We start from the raw sequence: 14913 nt of genomic DNA, 5'->3' as shown, positions 1-14913 counted from the left end.
TAAAGAGTTGTATAACCAAAGCACATCAAAATTATCCAATGGATGAAAAAGCATAAAATCTTACGTATGTGAAAAAGTATAATAAAAAAATACAACGAAAACTATATATATATATATATATATATATATTGGTACATCGATTGCTCACGTTGCTATCGCATGAGCACAGCCAGCTATATCACTAGCAAGAAGACTATATAAAGCAGAAAGAACAGAGGTCTACTGGGTCTAGAGGAATTCTCTAAAATGACAAGCAGCAAATGAGGCGACCAAATCAGTAGCTTGGTTCACCTCTCGAATGACATGCCTGACTTGGACAACACGGCACTCCCACAGCATTCGTCGTGTGTCGCCTAGAAGCGGGTGCTCTGCCTCCTCCCGCCCCTCCTCCCATAAGCGCTCAATCAACGAGGCTGAGTCCTGTTTCAAGATGATACAACCAGTCTCCAGCACATGTCTCGCATAGGAGAGTCCCTCCCATACTGCCCTGAGATCCACCCCAAATGTTGAAGTCTCGAAGAAGCGACATTCCCTTGCAGCAATCAACCTGCAGTCGTGGTCTCTGATCACAATTGCCACTCCGGCACTATCACCACCGGCGGGCAGGCTCCTATCGAAATTCACCTTAAGATGGCCAAAGGGTGGGGGCTTCCAAGAAATATAGACAAACTTGGGCATTGTGATAGCGAAGAAGGGGTCCTAGATGTCCCTAGCCATCCCAGATGAATCAGACTTAATAGTCTCAATGACCACCACTGTCTGATGGAGAGCCCGTTCTGCAACAGACCTCAGAGGTGCCCTCTTGTCCTCGAAGACTCTGGCATTTCTATCCAGCCAAATATGATAAGCCAAGTAAATGGCAGCAATACCCCATCCTGCAGTGCTTGGAGATCGTATGGCAGACCTCACCTACCGTAGAAAGTCTTCCGCCGCAATACCGGTCCTCGATAGGGGAAACGATGCCCTCCTCCAAATCTATGTTGCCTATAGGCACTTAAATAAAACATGGCTAACAATCTCCACCAAATTCGAGAAGTCCACGTACATCGAAGAAATCCTAACTCCCCTCCTAGCCAACATGCTCTTAGTCGGTAAACAGTCCCAGATCACCTTCTAAATGACCAGTGCTATTCGGGGGTGAACCCGCATCTTCCAGATCCAGCTACTATCACATTTCAAAGACACCTCACCATCCATCACCACCTGTAAGTTAGCCGAACGCACCTTAGCCGACCCAGTCGCCGCCCATACCTATCTATTTGTTACACCCTGAGGTAACAGGATGGCAAGTACCTTATCAGCTAACTGCGCCCTGAAGTCTCTCTGATCAAGATCTCATCCCACCAGTCCTCATCGGGGACAGTCAGGTCACTAACTCTAAAATCCGGCCAGCCTTGCCGAGTCGACCATCGTCGGCATCCAGCAAAGCGGTAGCTCCGCCGCCTACCTATTCTCCAAGACATCAATGGACTGCCCATCACCAATCATCCACCTGATCGCCGGTAGCACTGACGGGGCAGAGGAACAGATCTCTCTCCAAATGAAGGAACAGTAGCGTCTGACTTGGAGATCTGCCTCCATCAAGTGTGTACTATATTGGCTCTCGATAAGGTACTCCACAGACTGTCCGGCTCCAGAATAAATCTAGCGGCATATCGTGCAGTTAGAACCTCCCACCTCGCCAGCAGTGATTGAACCCTAATCCTCCCCGTATGAGTTGCTAACAGACTACCTCCATGCAAATGGTTTTTGTCTAGAGCTATTTGATTTGTTCATTGGTCAACAGTAAGTGCGTGAGACTGCTTGCTGAATGGATCACCGATCCAACAAGAAGCGACCAATCATCTACAACAATAGAAAATTAGAATCAATACATTCTAGCTAATGAAGCTTTAGCCGTATGGGTCTCACTATGTTACTGTAATCTAGCGGATTATGATGGTGAAGGTGGTTAGCGAGCACTTATATTCATTGTGACTTGTGAGCCGATCAACAGTGTTTAATTATTAGGAAGTACTATAACATCAACGTTCTCCATTTATACTTAATTACATGCACCTCATGGACCAGACCACGGTTTACGATATTTGAATATCAACACACTGTTTTTAAGTTCCCGGGCTACTATCGTATCATCCTTTCACAATTAAATGAAAATATTAAAATTATTTGGACCTTTGCTTCTTTAAAACACCCGGATCCAAGTTTATAATCTCTCGAATTTGAACTTCACCTTGAAGACGAGTACAGTAAATTGTTAAAATGATGAGTCGAGCACATGAACCTCATTTTTTCTCAATTGGTGTTCTCAAAAAGATAAACAATTGAGGGAGCCTTCTGTTACACCAATATAACATCAATTAAACATCAACAGAGAAGCTCAGGTTCTGGAATCATTACCGTAAATCTACAAAAACAGTACGAATAATCATAATCGTAATTATAATCATCTAGTCTTTGCCCAACTACTTGGGCCGACTTACTAGATCTCCATTTGCCAAGCCAAATGTAGAGGCCAAACATATCTACTGAGAATAAATCATGGCTTTTTTTAATTAAATAAGTAAACCAAGTCAATTAAAGTATTTAGAGAAAACAATCAAGATATGTTCTTTGGATGTTGCAAAGTGGTTGTAGCTCTTTTTTTGTTGGAAGATGGTTCTAATTTTAATTTTTAAAATTATTTGAACACACAGATTATGGGAAGTTTTTTTTTCTTTTTTTATTTTTAAACCATTTCTGTGAGACAATTGGCGGCATTTCCACCATTGATCTAGATTATAAAAAAAATATCTTAATTTTAGTTGAATGAAAAATATTACAATTCAGAACCTCATCCAAAAATTACTAGCCGGAAATTTTTTTTTGAATTTAGTTCTATATAAATATCCAAACTTTTTTAGGTAAATAAGTAACATGAAACTAAATACACATTCACATAAATATTCCTTACAAAAAAGCTTGATGATTGGCGGCTAAAAAAGTATACAACAAAAAAGAATGCACAACACCTTTCTTGGAGGCCTGAATTGAAGGAAAACATTCTCATCCTTCATAGTACCATCTAAATTTACTAAAACATAACCATGGAGATTAAATCTGCTTCTAAGATTACATTCACATTGGAAAGGATTAATGCGATACACTTAGTATTTTTATAGATGAAGTATTTCTTAATACATATAGCAATTGTGGATTAATTCTCATCATTTCTACCGCTAGTGCTGTGGTTCCGAATATCTTGTTGCAACGGTTGAGAGCTCAAGAACGATAACCAGAGCAACGACTCTTTCCGTATAGAAACAGTGGATATCCTCTGCAAGTCGTCAGAGCAGCTTTCAATGTGAAAGAAATGCAGCAGAAACATTGTCTTTATCTTTGTCAATTTCACGAGCCTACGGTCGACCGTTTTCCAACTATGCTGGCCTGTTTCACAATTTTTCAAACATATAACTAATGAGAAGTATAATTTATCTATCCACGTCAACATACGAGGAAAATTATCAACGTGTTTGTCGGTATCATTATACTTTACTATGGCCACTGAAGTGGTATCATGTCGACTTGGTGCATTAATAACTAATATTGTCAATATTAGTTAGTAACAATTCGGTAAACCTAATTTGGTGTGAAATAAGTTGTATCCACCCGTATTTCCTCAAACTCATTTTTCAGGCTTTAATGGTTAATCAGGTTTTTTTTTAAATTAAAAAAAAAAAACCGCGTTTAAGTAGCAGTCTTTTGATAGCACCCCATTTGTTTTAATTTTTCTGTAAACTCTTTTATAGAAGTTAACCTAACTAGGCCCTCATCACATAGAGACTTTTCCTTTTGACTTGGTCTGTTTGTATATGATCTTTCACGACATAGTTATCTATATGCTTCCCTCTATCTATCAACATAACCTTCAGATTTCCCTTTTTCTTTTTGTTTTTCTTTTTTTTTTTTTGCATGCATCGTTGCACTTGTGCCAGCCGATCTGGTTTTATCACCGGCTTTTTCATTTTTTTTGATACATCGGCAGCTCACACACAACACAATAGATATGAATGTAACTCATAAAGTTAGAAAGAAGCAGAAATGCAAAAGAGATGGAACAGGGTTATATCTTATCAGCAGCTTTAAGACTTGACAATTGAATCAGGAAGAACTTTGAGCCAGGCAAGTCCAATACTACAACGAAACAGAATGTTGAACCATCCTTAAATTTATGATTACACTAATCCGGTTAAGTCCTCCTGTGTTCAACACCGCATTGATTTAGATAAGCCAAAAAGAGATGCTCTCGTAGATGGGTTGTTTCCCCTACTGTCTCCCTCCTATCATACTTTTCCACAGTGAAATAGGATCAGCAATTCAGGTGTTAGTACTGATGTAGGAAGTCGAACTCCATTTTGAACTCCAACACCCGGAAATCTGCTAATTTACATGTCTGCCTAACAAGATTAAGAGATTGCATGAAATAGCTTCTCAAGTACTGTTCTCATCCATTACAGACCAAAGCATGGAAACTAATAAAGAATCAAATAATTGCTTTTTCCCGCTGGTTCCTGGTCCATGTCTGAAGACTTATAAATAAGCCACCAAACACTTGTTCATCAACAAAATTCTAGATCATGATTTTATTGCATGTCTTTATGGAAGACAGGATTCACTTTGAAAGCAATATATACCAAAAAATATCCATGTAATTCACATTTTTCCCAGAACTATTCACCAACAACTTGATATGAAGCAACATGTCATCTAGCTATCCGGCATCAGAACTATGGAACCGGAAGTTTTCCTTGCTTCAAGGTCAGCATGGGCGCATGCTGCATCAGACAATGGGTAGGTATGGTTGATGCGAACCCGCAGCACACCAGATGCAATATTAGCAAATATCTCCCCAGCAGCTTCCAGAAGCTCTTCGCGGGTAGCAGTATAATGCATGAGACTAGGCCTAGTCAAGAACAGAGATTTCTGAGCAAGGTCACTCAGGGGAACTGGATCTGGTCTTCCTGATGACTGACCAAAGCTGACCATATACCCCCGTGACATCAAGCATGCTAAGGATCCCTGCATACAGGAGAAGTTTTAAATGAGTTTCTGGTTGTTATCAAGGTGTTTACAATGTATATTTCTTTTTACCACTATCATAACAAAGAAACATAATTTTATTGAAAGATTGCACTTAAAATGAAAAGTAATTTACTTACCAAGACAGTTTATCCTCGACTTGAACAGCACATGCCATTTCAGCTCTCCTTACTTTGATAGAAAATGATCCACCGGGGAAAGAAAAAATTCCCTCAATCCACTCAACTCAAGTCTCTCAAAAAAAAATTTAGAAGCTGGAAGATTTGCGAAAATAGACCTCAAATCTCCTTTTATTTCATTAATGGCCCACACCTCATAAACTGAGGTATATATCCCCTATTTATAATACCAGTGACGTTCTCCTTTTTATAATTCGGATTAAATTTCTCTCTTAGTTTGAATAGAACTAGATCCTCAAAAATAAATAACTGATAAATAATTTTAAAAAAATCTGCATGAGGTAGATCTTAGCTTCTAAATCAACTTTGTTTTCTGTCACTCCATCTGAATTTCTCAAATTGAAAAGTATGCTCGATCAATGTCTTACTCGAAAATGAAATTTTCGGTTTGACCGATCCATTTTCCGGCCCAAACGATGGAATTCCAACCCAATTCAAACCTTTGACAGTTTGACCCAAAATTGTAGATCTCGAAAAGCTATCTGATTTCAAAAAAAAAAAAAAAAAACCATCCAATTGGACGTCATATGGCCAACTTATGTTTTCTAGAAATTTGGTACGCGATTTGGCTTCCTGATATGGAAAAAGCTACCCGATTTCAAAAAAAAAAATGACCATCTTAATTAGGCATTGTATGACCAAGTTATAGCCTCCTAAAGTTTAGCATGTGATTCGGCTTCCCAATATGATAGATTTTACTCCTAAATCTTGTCCAACGCTACTCATATTAGCCAAAGTGGTCCATATCGAGCCTGAGGATCTTTCTGGATCAAGGAATCATCTTTCATGATAGTAAGAATATAAAAGGAATGAAGTGAATTCTACTTTATACAGTTATTAGACCATTAGTTGCGAAATATTTCTGCAAAGATTGTGTGCTCTACCTGGAATGTATCTCTTCCAACGGAATCATAGACAACATTAACTCCTTTACCATCAGTTATCTCATTGACTTTGGCTACAAAGTCCTCCTTTGTGTAAATTATGACATGGTGGCATCCATCCTCAGCTGCTTGAGCTACTTTTTTTTCACTTGAAACTGTTCCAATGACGGTGGCACCTAGGGCTTTTGCCCACTGACAAAGTAGTGAACCAACACCACCAGCTGCACCATGAACAAGAATAGTGTGTCCTGCTTCTACCTGCATTCCAAATATAATCAGAACCTTTTAATTTACTGTGTATACAAATATAATCACTAATGGTTAAAATCAGAATATAATCAGAATTATGCAGGCTAGTGTCACTAATAGTTAAAATCAAAAGCAGTAAAATTGACTGAGAGATTTATAATCATCGCACGAGCCATTCAGATTTTAATTGATAGTGTTCTATATAAATTAAGTCCAAGCACTCTTTACAGGAGAAATTGACCAGTGGCATATCTTGGCAGGTCAAACAAAGGAAAAGTGTAATTGACTGAATATGTCATATCATGTCATGAAAAAGGTTAATGTGGTCAGTAGGAGAAGTACAATTGTGCTGTTTGTTGAAACTGTATCTCATGGAGAGGCACGTAAACTGCCGTGTAGCTTATGAGAATCCACAATGACGATCATGATGATGATCATTGTATTAGGTTATTGTGCACATGTTTTGTCTCCCTATAAGATAGCAGGGAAATGTAGTACGGGTCATACTAATAGTAGTATCTTGTTAAGAACATAGAGCCAACAACAGCAGAGTTTCCGATAACTCTGCTTAAAGTTGGCTCACAACTTATATGTAGGAAGATAGTGTGTCATTTAGAAGGGCACATGCAATGAAAAATGGAGCTACTCAAATAATAATGCAAGAGAATACAACATGACTAGGAACTCGGAATGAACAGAATCAACCTTGAAGCATTGGCGAAGTAGAACATTAGCAGTCATGCCCTTCAGCAGAACAGATGCCGCTATTTTATAATCAACTGCAGGTGGAACAGGAACTGCAACACTTGCAGGAAGAATTTGCTCTTCAGCATAAGAACCCATTGGATTGCCAGCATAAGCAACAATATCCCCTACTTTTCTGTCAGTCAACCCAGGGCCTACAGCAGTCACCACTCCCACAGCTTCCATTCCTGAAAATCTAACCAGTGAGATCACAATAACATAACCAAAAAGGACTGAAAACAAAGCAACCACTGGCAAATAAGAAGCCATCATGATATCTTATCAATGCTTACCTATTGAACTCTTGTTCCAAGTTATGGCAAATTGTAATGAGTGCAATTTTCTAAGTCTTTTTTTATATATATTTTGGATAAACAGCACTACACGTCCATCGTTTAATGACAAAATTATGAAGAACATAGCAGAATGTCTGGCATTAATTTTTATTTCTTACTAAATCAAATCTTAGAAAACTCTATCATCAGTTTATTAAAGCATAATCAGTACATAGGATATCTTAGAGAATTGCCTACCCACCTAACACAATTAGGACAAAATCAATTTGATTTCAGCGAAAAACCTTTTAGGGAGATTAACTCTCACTGACAATGTGCTAGCTTGCTTCAATAATAAATGCAATTCAAACATAATTTGTCCTTTTTTAGCTAATTGAGGAAAGAAGAAGATGGAAGAGGAAATTTTGCCGAGACCACAATGGCCTGACTAATTACAACATGAATCATAATATAAACAATTATCAAACAAAACAAAGCAATCAATACATGGAAACTTTTGTGAACATTCTTCTCCCAAATTTGGTATAAGTTCCCTCAAATGCTCTCTTTTACAAACATAATTTGCCCTTTTATAAACACACGCCCCCAACATACGCACAAAAAATAATAAATAAAAACACGACATGAATTTAGTTGCTATCAAGGTCTACCTGTAAAAATGGATAGCGACTTCATGTATATTTAAATACCGCCATTAAGTATCTTCTGGTTCCCCCTTATTCTAGCATTTCAACCTCAGTCATGAGACCCTAAACAAATCTTACAATGCATAAAGCCAAGCCATCTCAAGCAGTTCACCCTCATTTTAAGCTCTGTAACATTCCAACTCTAGCCTTCTAATTTTATGAAGATTAGCTGCCACATCTCAATTATGCTTGCATCCCTTTCCATGGCCCAACATTCTGCATCATGCAAGTAAGATATTTCACAGTGATTTCAACGACCACGTAATCCTCAAACGAAGTCCTCTATGTCCTATCTGATACACATTGAACTAATCCTGTTTGAGACACCCATATGTCCTATCTATATACTCACGCCAAGAAAGTTCAAGCTAGCACTATGATACCTCTTTAAGCACAATTCTGTTGCATGCTTAATTTCACCATGAGTTCCATTTTATGTGCTCTTTTCTTGTCAGAGTAACTTTAAACATTCAAAATATGAAGTTTTCTTACTTGTTTAGAGTGATTCTAATTTCAATTTCACATTCACTCCCCCCCCCCTCCCCGCGCTGCAAGATTCACCACCCTAAACTAAATCCAGCATGCCATAAATCATGAATCTCTTGAGTAATAGAAGTTAACGCATTTACCAGGTCTAAAATGGGAAAGGCTCTGACCTAAACTAGATGTCTTGTGCCATGAGTAACTAATTCTCTCCATATGTCATGGTAAAATTAGCTCATGACAAAGGCAGTAAAGTATGGTTTGTCCACCAGTAGCTGCAATAGGAAAAAGTGCTTCTGACCAAAGCATGTTTTGAATACGACAAGAATGCCCATGCCATGGAAAGTACATTAAATAAGCTTCCTCATGCATACAGATCATCTCAAAAGCAGTTCAAAGAGATATGCATAAACATCGCGCACGTGCAGTGTTGAAGATTACACATGACTAAATCCAGAAGTAGAATACGACAAGAATGCCCATGCCATGAAAAGTACATTAAATAAGCTTCCTCATGCGTTCAGAATCATCTCAAAAGCAGTTCAAGGAGATATGTATACGCACGTGCAGTGTTGAAGATTACACATGACTGAATCCAGAAGTAGAATACGACAAGAATGCCCATGCCAGGGAAAGTACATTAAATAAGCTTCCTCATGCCTTCAGAATCATCTCAAAAGCAGTTCAAGGAGATATGCATAAACATCACGCACGTGCAGTGTTGAAGATTACACATGACTGAATCCAGAAGTAGAGTCAAGTGCATTGTATCTGCATACCATTTTTTCTAGATTTAAATATATCAAATCATCACTTAATATATGTATCAATTTTTCCTTTGGTGATCCTTGTAAACAGTGAATTAATTCCTCTAGAACTGGCTTTGGATCATTCTTCCCATCCTACTTGTGGCAAAAAGAATAAACAACATCGACTATCTTCCCCCTGATACTTCCAAATCTTTGGTTTCTTGAAATGTTGGAGAATTCTCCTGAAAATAATACTCCTTAAAGGTCTGTAAGAGGCATTTTCTTTGCACATGTAATCCTTTGGTTTAGATGATGGGATTTTAATTAGGTCTAGAGGAGGTGGTGGTGGTGGCAGCCGCTGCTCTGATGGAGTAGGTGTTGTTGCTAATAGTAGGATAGGGATTACCAAGGCAAAATAGATGATATGGGAACAAAAACAATTATAATTCCATCGTTATTGTTTATCTTAGTGTCATGTAACTCATCCAACTGAATGTGTCGAGAAATGTAGGTACAGTTGGTAGTCTACACCCAAGAAAACTATGAAGCTTCATGAAGTTTGGTGCTTCCAATTTATGAGACATATATGGCTAGATGTAGAGGAAACAAGCATGGACAAAAGCCTTCAAAAAAGTGTAATCAGGGGGTTCCTAAAGAGCTGTTCATATAGAGATACGAAATGAAGAGGGTTTGTGGGTTAACGATTTAAAAATAAAATGGAACTTTCTAATGCTGAGACCCAATAACTATTGGGTATAGAGGCACATGCTAGAAAGTAACACCAATCTCAAAAATTGACCAATGCTTCTGTACAACCTGACCATACTGTTCTTTGTGAGGATAAGAAACTTCATGGTTGATAAGCATGATATTCACCCTATCATCAATTTGAACATGCACATATTTGTTTTGTTTTATATTAAATTAATTTTAAACTAGTAATTGAATTTTTTGAAAAATTGAAGTGGCTTCTAATTTATGAATAAAGGGTATAACCACATATATGTACTACTATAATGATCAACAAAAAAAAAAAAAAACAAATGTAGCAGCAATAGTCCTCAAAAGAAAAAAAAAAATGGAGGATCTCATAAATCACTGTGAACAAGTTCAAGAGGAGAAGTTACAGAAGATAACAATCTAGAAGGCGATCGATCATTTTTTACTTAACTGAGATGGTTCAAAACTTCAAATAAACTTGACAATATATTTGATATACCTGGAAGCAGCTGATGAGAAATAAGCTTGCTGACAATACAAGGATGACTAAGATGTTCATGTCAAACATGCGCACTAGTGCACTCATGACGAAAAGCATATGGAGATGTAAAGTCGTATTGAAAGCAGAGTTAAGAATGCAAAGGCCACCTATAGTTTTTGTGCACTCCAGACTCTAGAGTTCCCGTAACAATTGTTCCTAGTTTGGTAAAAGAAATTGTTCCTTGATAAGACAATAATTAGGATGAAACTTGAAATAAGTATTATTATAAAAGATGGATAGAAAGAAGGATTTTAGAAATTTGAGGAACACAGAAAATTGTTTAAGATAAAAGACATTATAGCATCGCAATTATTTTAAGAAAGGTTCATTATCAATGACTAAACACCATCAAAAAGCTAAGGCTCGTGTTGATAATCTCACAACAGCTGCTGACCCTAGTTTGAATCCCCATCTTCTGTTATTCTCCTTCACAGTCTCAAAACTTGATTATGCTTCCTTTGCATCTCCCATCATTGCTCGTCTCAAGAACATCTCCATAAGTGACTTCACGAGCCTTCTGTTGAACCTACGAATCTAAGTTGAGCAACAACTAATTGGCTCTTCCTCTTCTTCCATTTCAGTGAATATTACCACTAAAACCAGTACCTTGACCCTCCAACCCCTTCATCCACTCCACATGTCATGGTCATAAAGGCCATGATCATGTGACGGTAAGGGTCATGGTCGAGGCTACTACATCTATCCTATGCAACCTCTTCTTCCCATCCCACCAACTGTACACTCATCCTGACAAATCTATAGCATAAGTGATCAGAGTACTATGCATTCCTATTGTAGTTTGCTTGATATTATAGATGATGTTGATCTCTCTGCTTATGAGGCGGCATCCTCTAACTTCTTTGATCCCACTTGGTACCCAAATTATGCTGCCTCTCACCATCTCACCAATAACATGAGCAATCTCAACATTGCTTCCAACCGTACAAGTATGGATCAAGTTTTCGTTGGCAACATTACAAGTTTGACAATCACTCATTTTAGGTCTTCTTTTGTCTATACTTTTAATTTTTAATTGTTCTTTTTATCTTAAACAATGTTCTACATGTTTCTCAAGTTTTCAAAATCCTTCTATCTACCCATTGACAAATATTTTTTTTAGTTTCACTCTAATCATTTTCAGTGGTGATCAAGAAAGTAGAGATAGTCTACACATTTGCAAGGAAACTAGAGATAATCTTGACATTCTCAATGTACTTCCTCTATGACTTCCTCTACACCCCCATTTGCTTTTCTTGTTGAGCATACCAATGCACATGTTTGGCACGAACATCTCGGTTATTTCTTGTTAGTAGCTTCCAACTATGTCAAATAAATATTTAAGTATATGCAAAATATGTAAATTAAGTAAAAGTCATCAATCACCCTTTTGATTGTCATCTTTTGTTACTTATCATCTTTAATTTATTCATAGTGATTTATGGGGACCTTCTCCAAATCCTTTTACGGTTATAGCTATTGGAATTGTTTTATTGAGGATTAAGTATATATCGTTATACTATTTTGAGCATAGATCAAAACCACCTAAAAAAATCCAATTGCTTGTCGAAAATCAGTTCAATGCAAAAATTGAATACGGGTTGAATATCGAACTCTCACATATTTACTTGAAACTAATCAACCACCAAGTAGCTTGTGCTAAAACACAGAAATAGTTTATTCATAAAGTATTGAGACTAGCCACGCTCTCTTAGCATGTGCCTCTATAACTAATGATTATTAGGTCCAAGTATTTGAAACCACCATTTCTTATTAAGTTGTCTACCTAGGAGCTCTCTTGAAGCTCTTTAAAAATCACCCTGATTATATCTCTTTGAATGTTTTTTGATGTGCATGTTTCCCCTTGCTCCACTCTTACATGTCTTACAAACTAGAACCATGTTCAAAGCTCTATAGTTTTTCTTGGGCATAGCTAATACTCATAATGGATATATATATATATACACACACTTGGATTTGACTAAGAAAAGCACGTCAAGACGCATCCAGTTAGATGAGACCAAGTTTCCTTATCCAGAATTTACATCACAACCAAGTAACTCTAGTATTGCAATTGTGTTTGGGTCCCATGTTATCTATTTTCCAATGCTCATCCTCATCTCCACTATCATATCCTAGAGCTCCAAAAAGTAGGCCATGATTGTTCAAGGTTGAATATAAGGGCCAAGCTACCATTGTTGCAAAATTAGCATTGCTTGAGGTGACTTAGGTGTCCATCTTCATTGGAATCCAGTCTTAAGGTGTGAGAACATCAGAGCCACCTATCTTTACCACAAACCTCGTGTTCCACCACATAGTAAGCATGTCGAGCTTGACTTTTATTTTGTTAAAGATTGAGTTGCTGCTAAACAATTAGATGTTCCCTACCACCCTACTGTTGATCAGGTCGATAAAATCATGATCAAGAGTCGTCATCACTCTCAATTTTGCAAGCTTAGAGATAAGCTCAGCATTCAAGACACCAGGTTGAGTTTCCACGGGGTGTTAGATAATATCGGCCATATTGGTTATCACCATTAGATAAGGTGGTAACTATCATGATCATAATGTTGTAAGGATGGATTACGTCGACGCTGTAATCATGTAGGATGCATTCGATGATCTTATCTCTTGTAACCTCCTCATTATTATATAATAAACTAAAGGTCTCATGATGGAACATCTGAATCTATTCACTCTTCCAATTCCTAACTTATCAAAATTTTTATGGAAGCTTTAAGTAAACCAAGCGAATATCCATCACGACTGCATGACCTGAAAGTTAGGAGAATATCTACTTATTTCATATTGCAATATCTTGGATTATCATGTGGATGAGCTTTTCTTCTTAGATATCTTCACCTTTTCTGAAACACCAATTACCAGATATCTTCATCTTTTTTTTCTGAAACAGTTTTCAAAAAACATCAGCTTGACCTACATCCTCTACAGCCAACCTTGTACAGCAACAAAAAGCCACGACAATTCATAGCAGGCATGGTCCCATAAATTTTCTCTTCTTATCATTTATCATCACAGAAATTGCAAGAAGACGAGCAAAAGAAAATCTACCGGGAGTAAAAGGCAATTCTGCTTCGTATACTCCTTTGCGGAAATACACGTCGATGAAGTTGACACCAATCGCTTTGTTCTTCACTCGGATCTCCCCCTCCCTGGGTTCTCCAATCTCCACATCCTCCCATTTCAAGACCTTTTCACCCACCAAAGAAAACGAAAAATAGAAGTCAGACGTCAACGACCCCCACGATCACTGATCGGAAAATAGAAGCAGAAACATCAATTTAACCGGCGTTTTCAACTGAATTAGCTGCAGAACATGGCATAATTTCAACAAAAAAATAAGCCAGAAACAATATCAAAGCAGCGACCGGGAGAGGGAGGGTAGGGATTAGAGAGGATGCCTTGGGGCCGCCGAGCTCGTGGACTCGAATCGCCTTCACCATCTCCGCCGCTGCCGCCGAGGCTCTCAAAGTCCGGACGGTGGGTTTCAGAGGGGAGAGGACTGGGGGGATCTTGTTCCGGAGTGGAGTGGGTTTCAGCGGCGGCAGCCTACTATTACGACCAAAAGGAAAGGGGTTTTTCAGGCTGATAACGACCCTCACCGAGCTCATCCTCTCCCTCAACCAAGACAAGATGGCTCCACATTTCTAGAGAACATATATTACCTGCTCGTCCAGTGCGAAGGTCCGGCCTTTTGACATGCCATAAAATTCCGAGTAAAGTTCAATCTTCCACAAAAAAAAAAAAAAAAAAAAAATCTATTTCTGCCGAGAAACAATACCCTGAGCTAAAGTTTATTGTTTCGGTATCAAATTCCATACCGGTGCCACACTAACACGTATGGTATAAAAATTTTTTGGTATATTGAGTGTCAGTACACCACCTGTACCGGATACCGATACGGTATGCTCTGTACCGTTTGGTTTGGACTGGTACGGCATATCATGCCCTACACCATATGCACCATATCAACAATACACTATATCGATCAAAATTTTTATTTCTGGATGCTCTATTCATTATCCTACAAGTCCCACAAATTTTATGGATTCTCACCCACTCAATTGTTCCTATGATTCACCGCCAGTATCGTGCATGGGATGTAGCGTATAATTTCTCATGCTAGGATATCTATCGCTTGAATTTCATGGGATTGAGGTTTTAAGGGAAATATGGTTAAGATGCTCGTGATAATAGAGATTTTTTTCAGAATTCACAATATTTTCTATGTCATCGCTACTATAAAATTTAATTTGATCAACTTCATCAAGTAGGAAATGTATTA

At 38.0% G+C, this 14913-nt stretch overlaps 2 protein-coding genes across 2 annotated transcripts; both read right to left on the bottom strand.

Annotated features, from left to right (window-relative positions):
* Positions 1-228: 228 nt before the first annotated feature.
* LOC149768124 (uncharacterized) lies at positions 229-678 on the bottom strand. The gene has a single exon (XM_089929951.1). The coding sequence runs from the start codon at positions 676-678 to the stop codon at positions 229-231; it is 450 nt and encodes a 149-aa protein (XP_089786077.1).
* A 3920-nt stretch (positions 679-4598) lies between these two features.
* Positions 4599-14290, bottom strand: LOC103717278 (uncharacterized). The gene is made up of 5 exons (XM_008805600.5): positions 14030-14290; positions 13680-13818; positions 7097-7323; positions 6143-6400; positions 4599-5058 (listed from the first exon to the last, which is right to left on the bottom strand). Exons 1-5 carry the CDS (start codon positions 14237-14239, stop codon positions 4747-4749), a joined length of 1146 nt encoding a protein of 381 aa, XP_008803822.4. The 5' UTR covers positions 14240-14290; the 3' UTR covers positions 4599-4746.
* Positions 14291-14913: the final 623 nt, after the last annotated feature.

Source organism: Phoenix dactylifera, chromosome 3 (genome assembly GCF_051530095.1).
Source record: "Phoenix dactylifera cultivar Ajwa chromosome 3, Ajwa_hap1_PhDact_Kaust_v1.1, whole genome shotgun sequence".
Classification (NCBI taxonomy): Eukaryota; Viridiplantae; Streptophyta; class Magnoliopsida; order Arecales; family Arecaceae; genus Phoenix; species Phoenix dactylifera.
The sequence above is the reverse complement of the archived record's forward strand: the minus strand, read 5'-3'. Positions and strand labels throughout refer to the sequence as shown.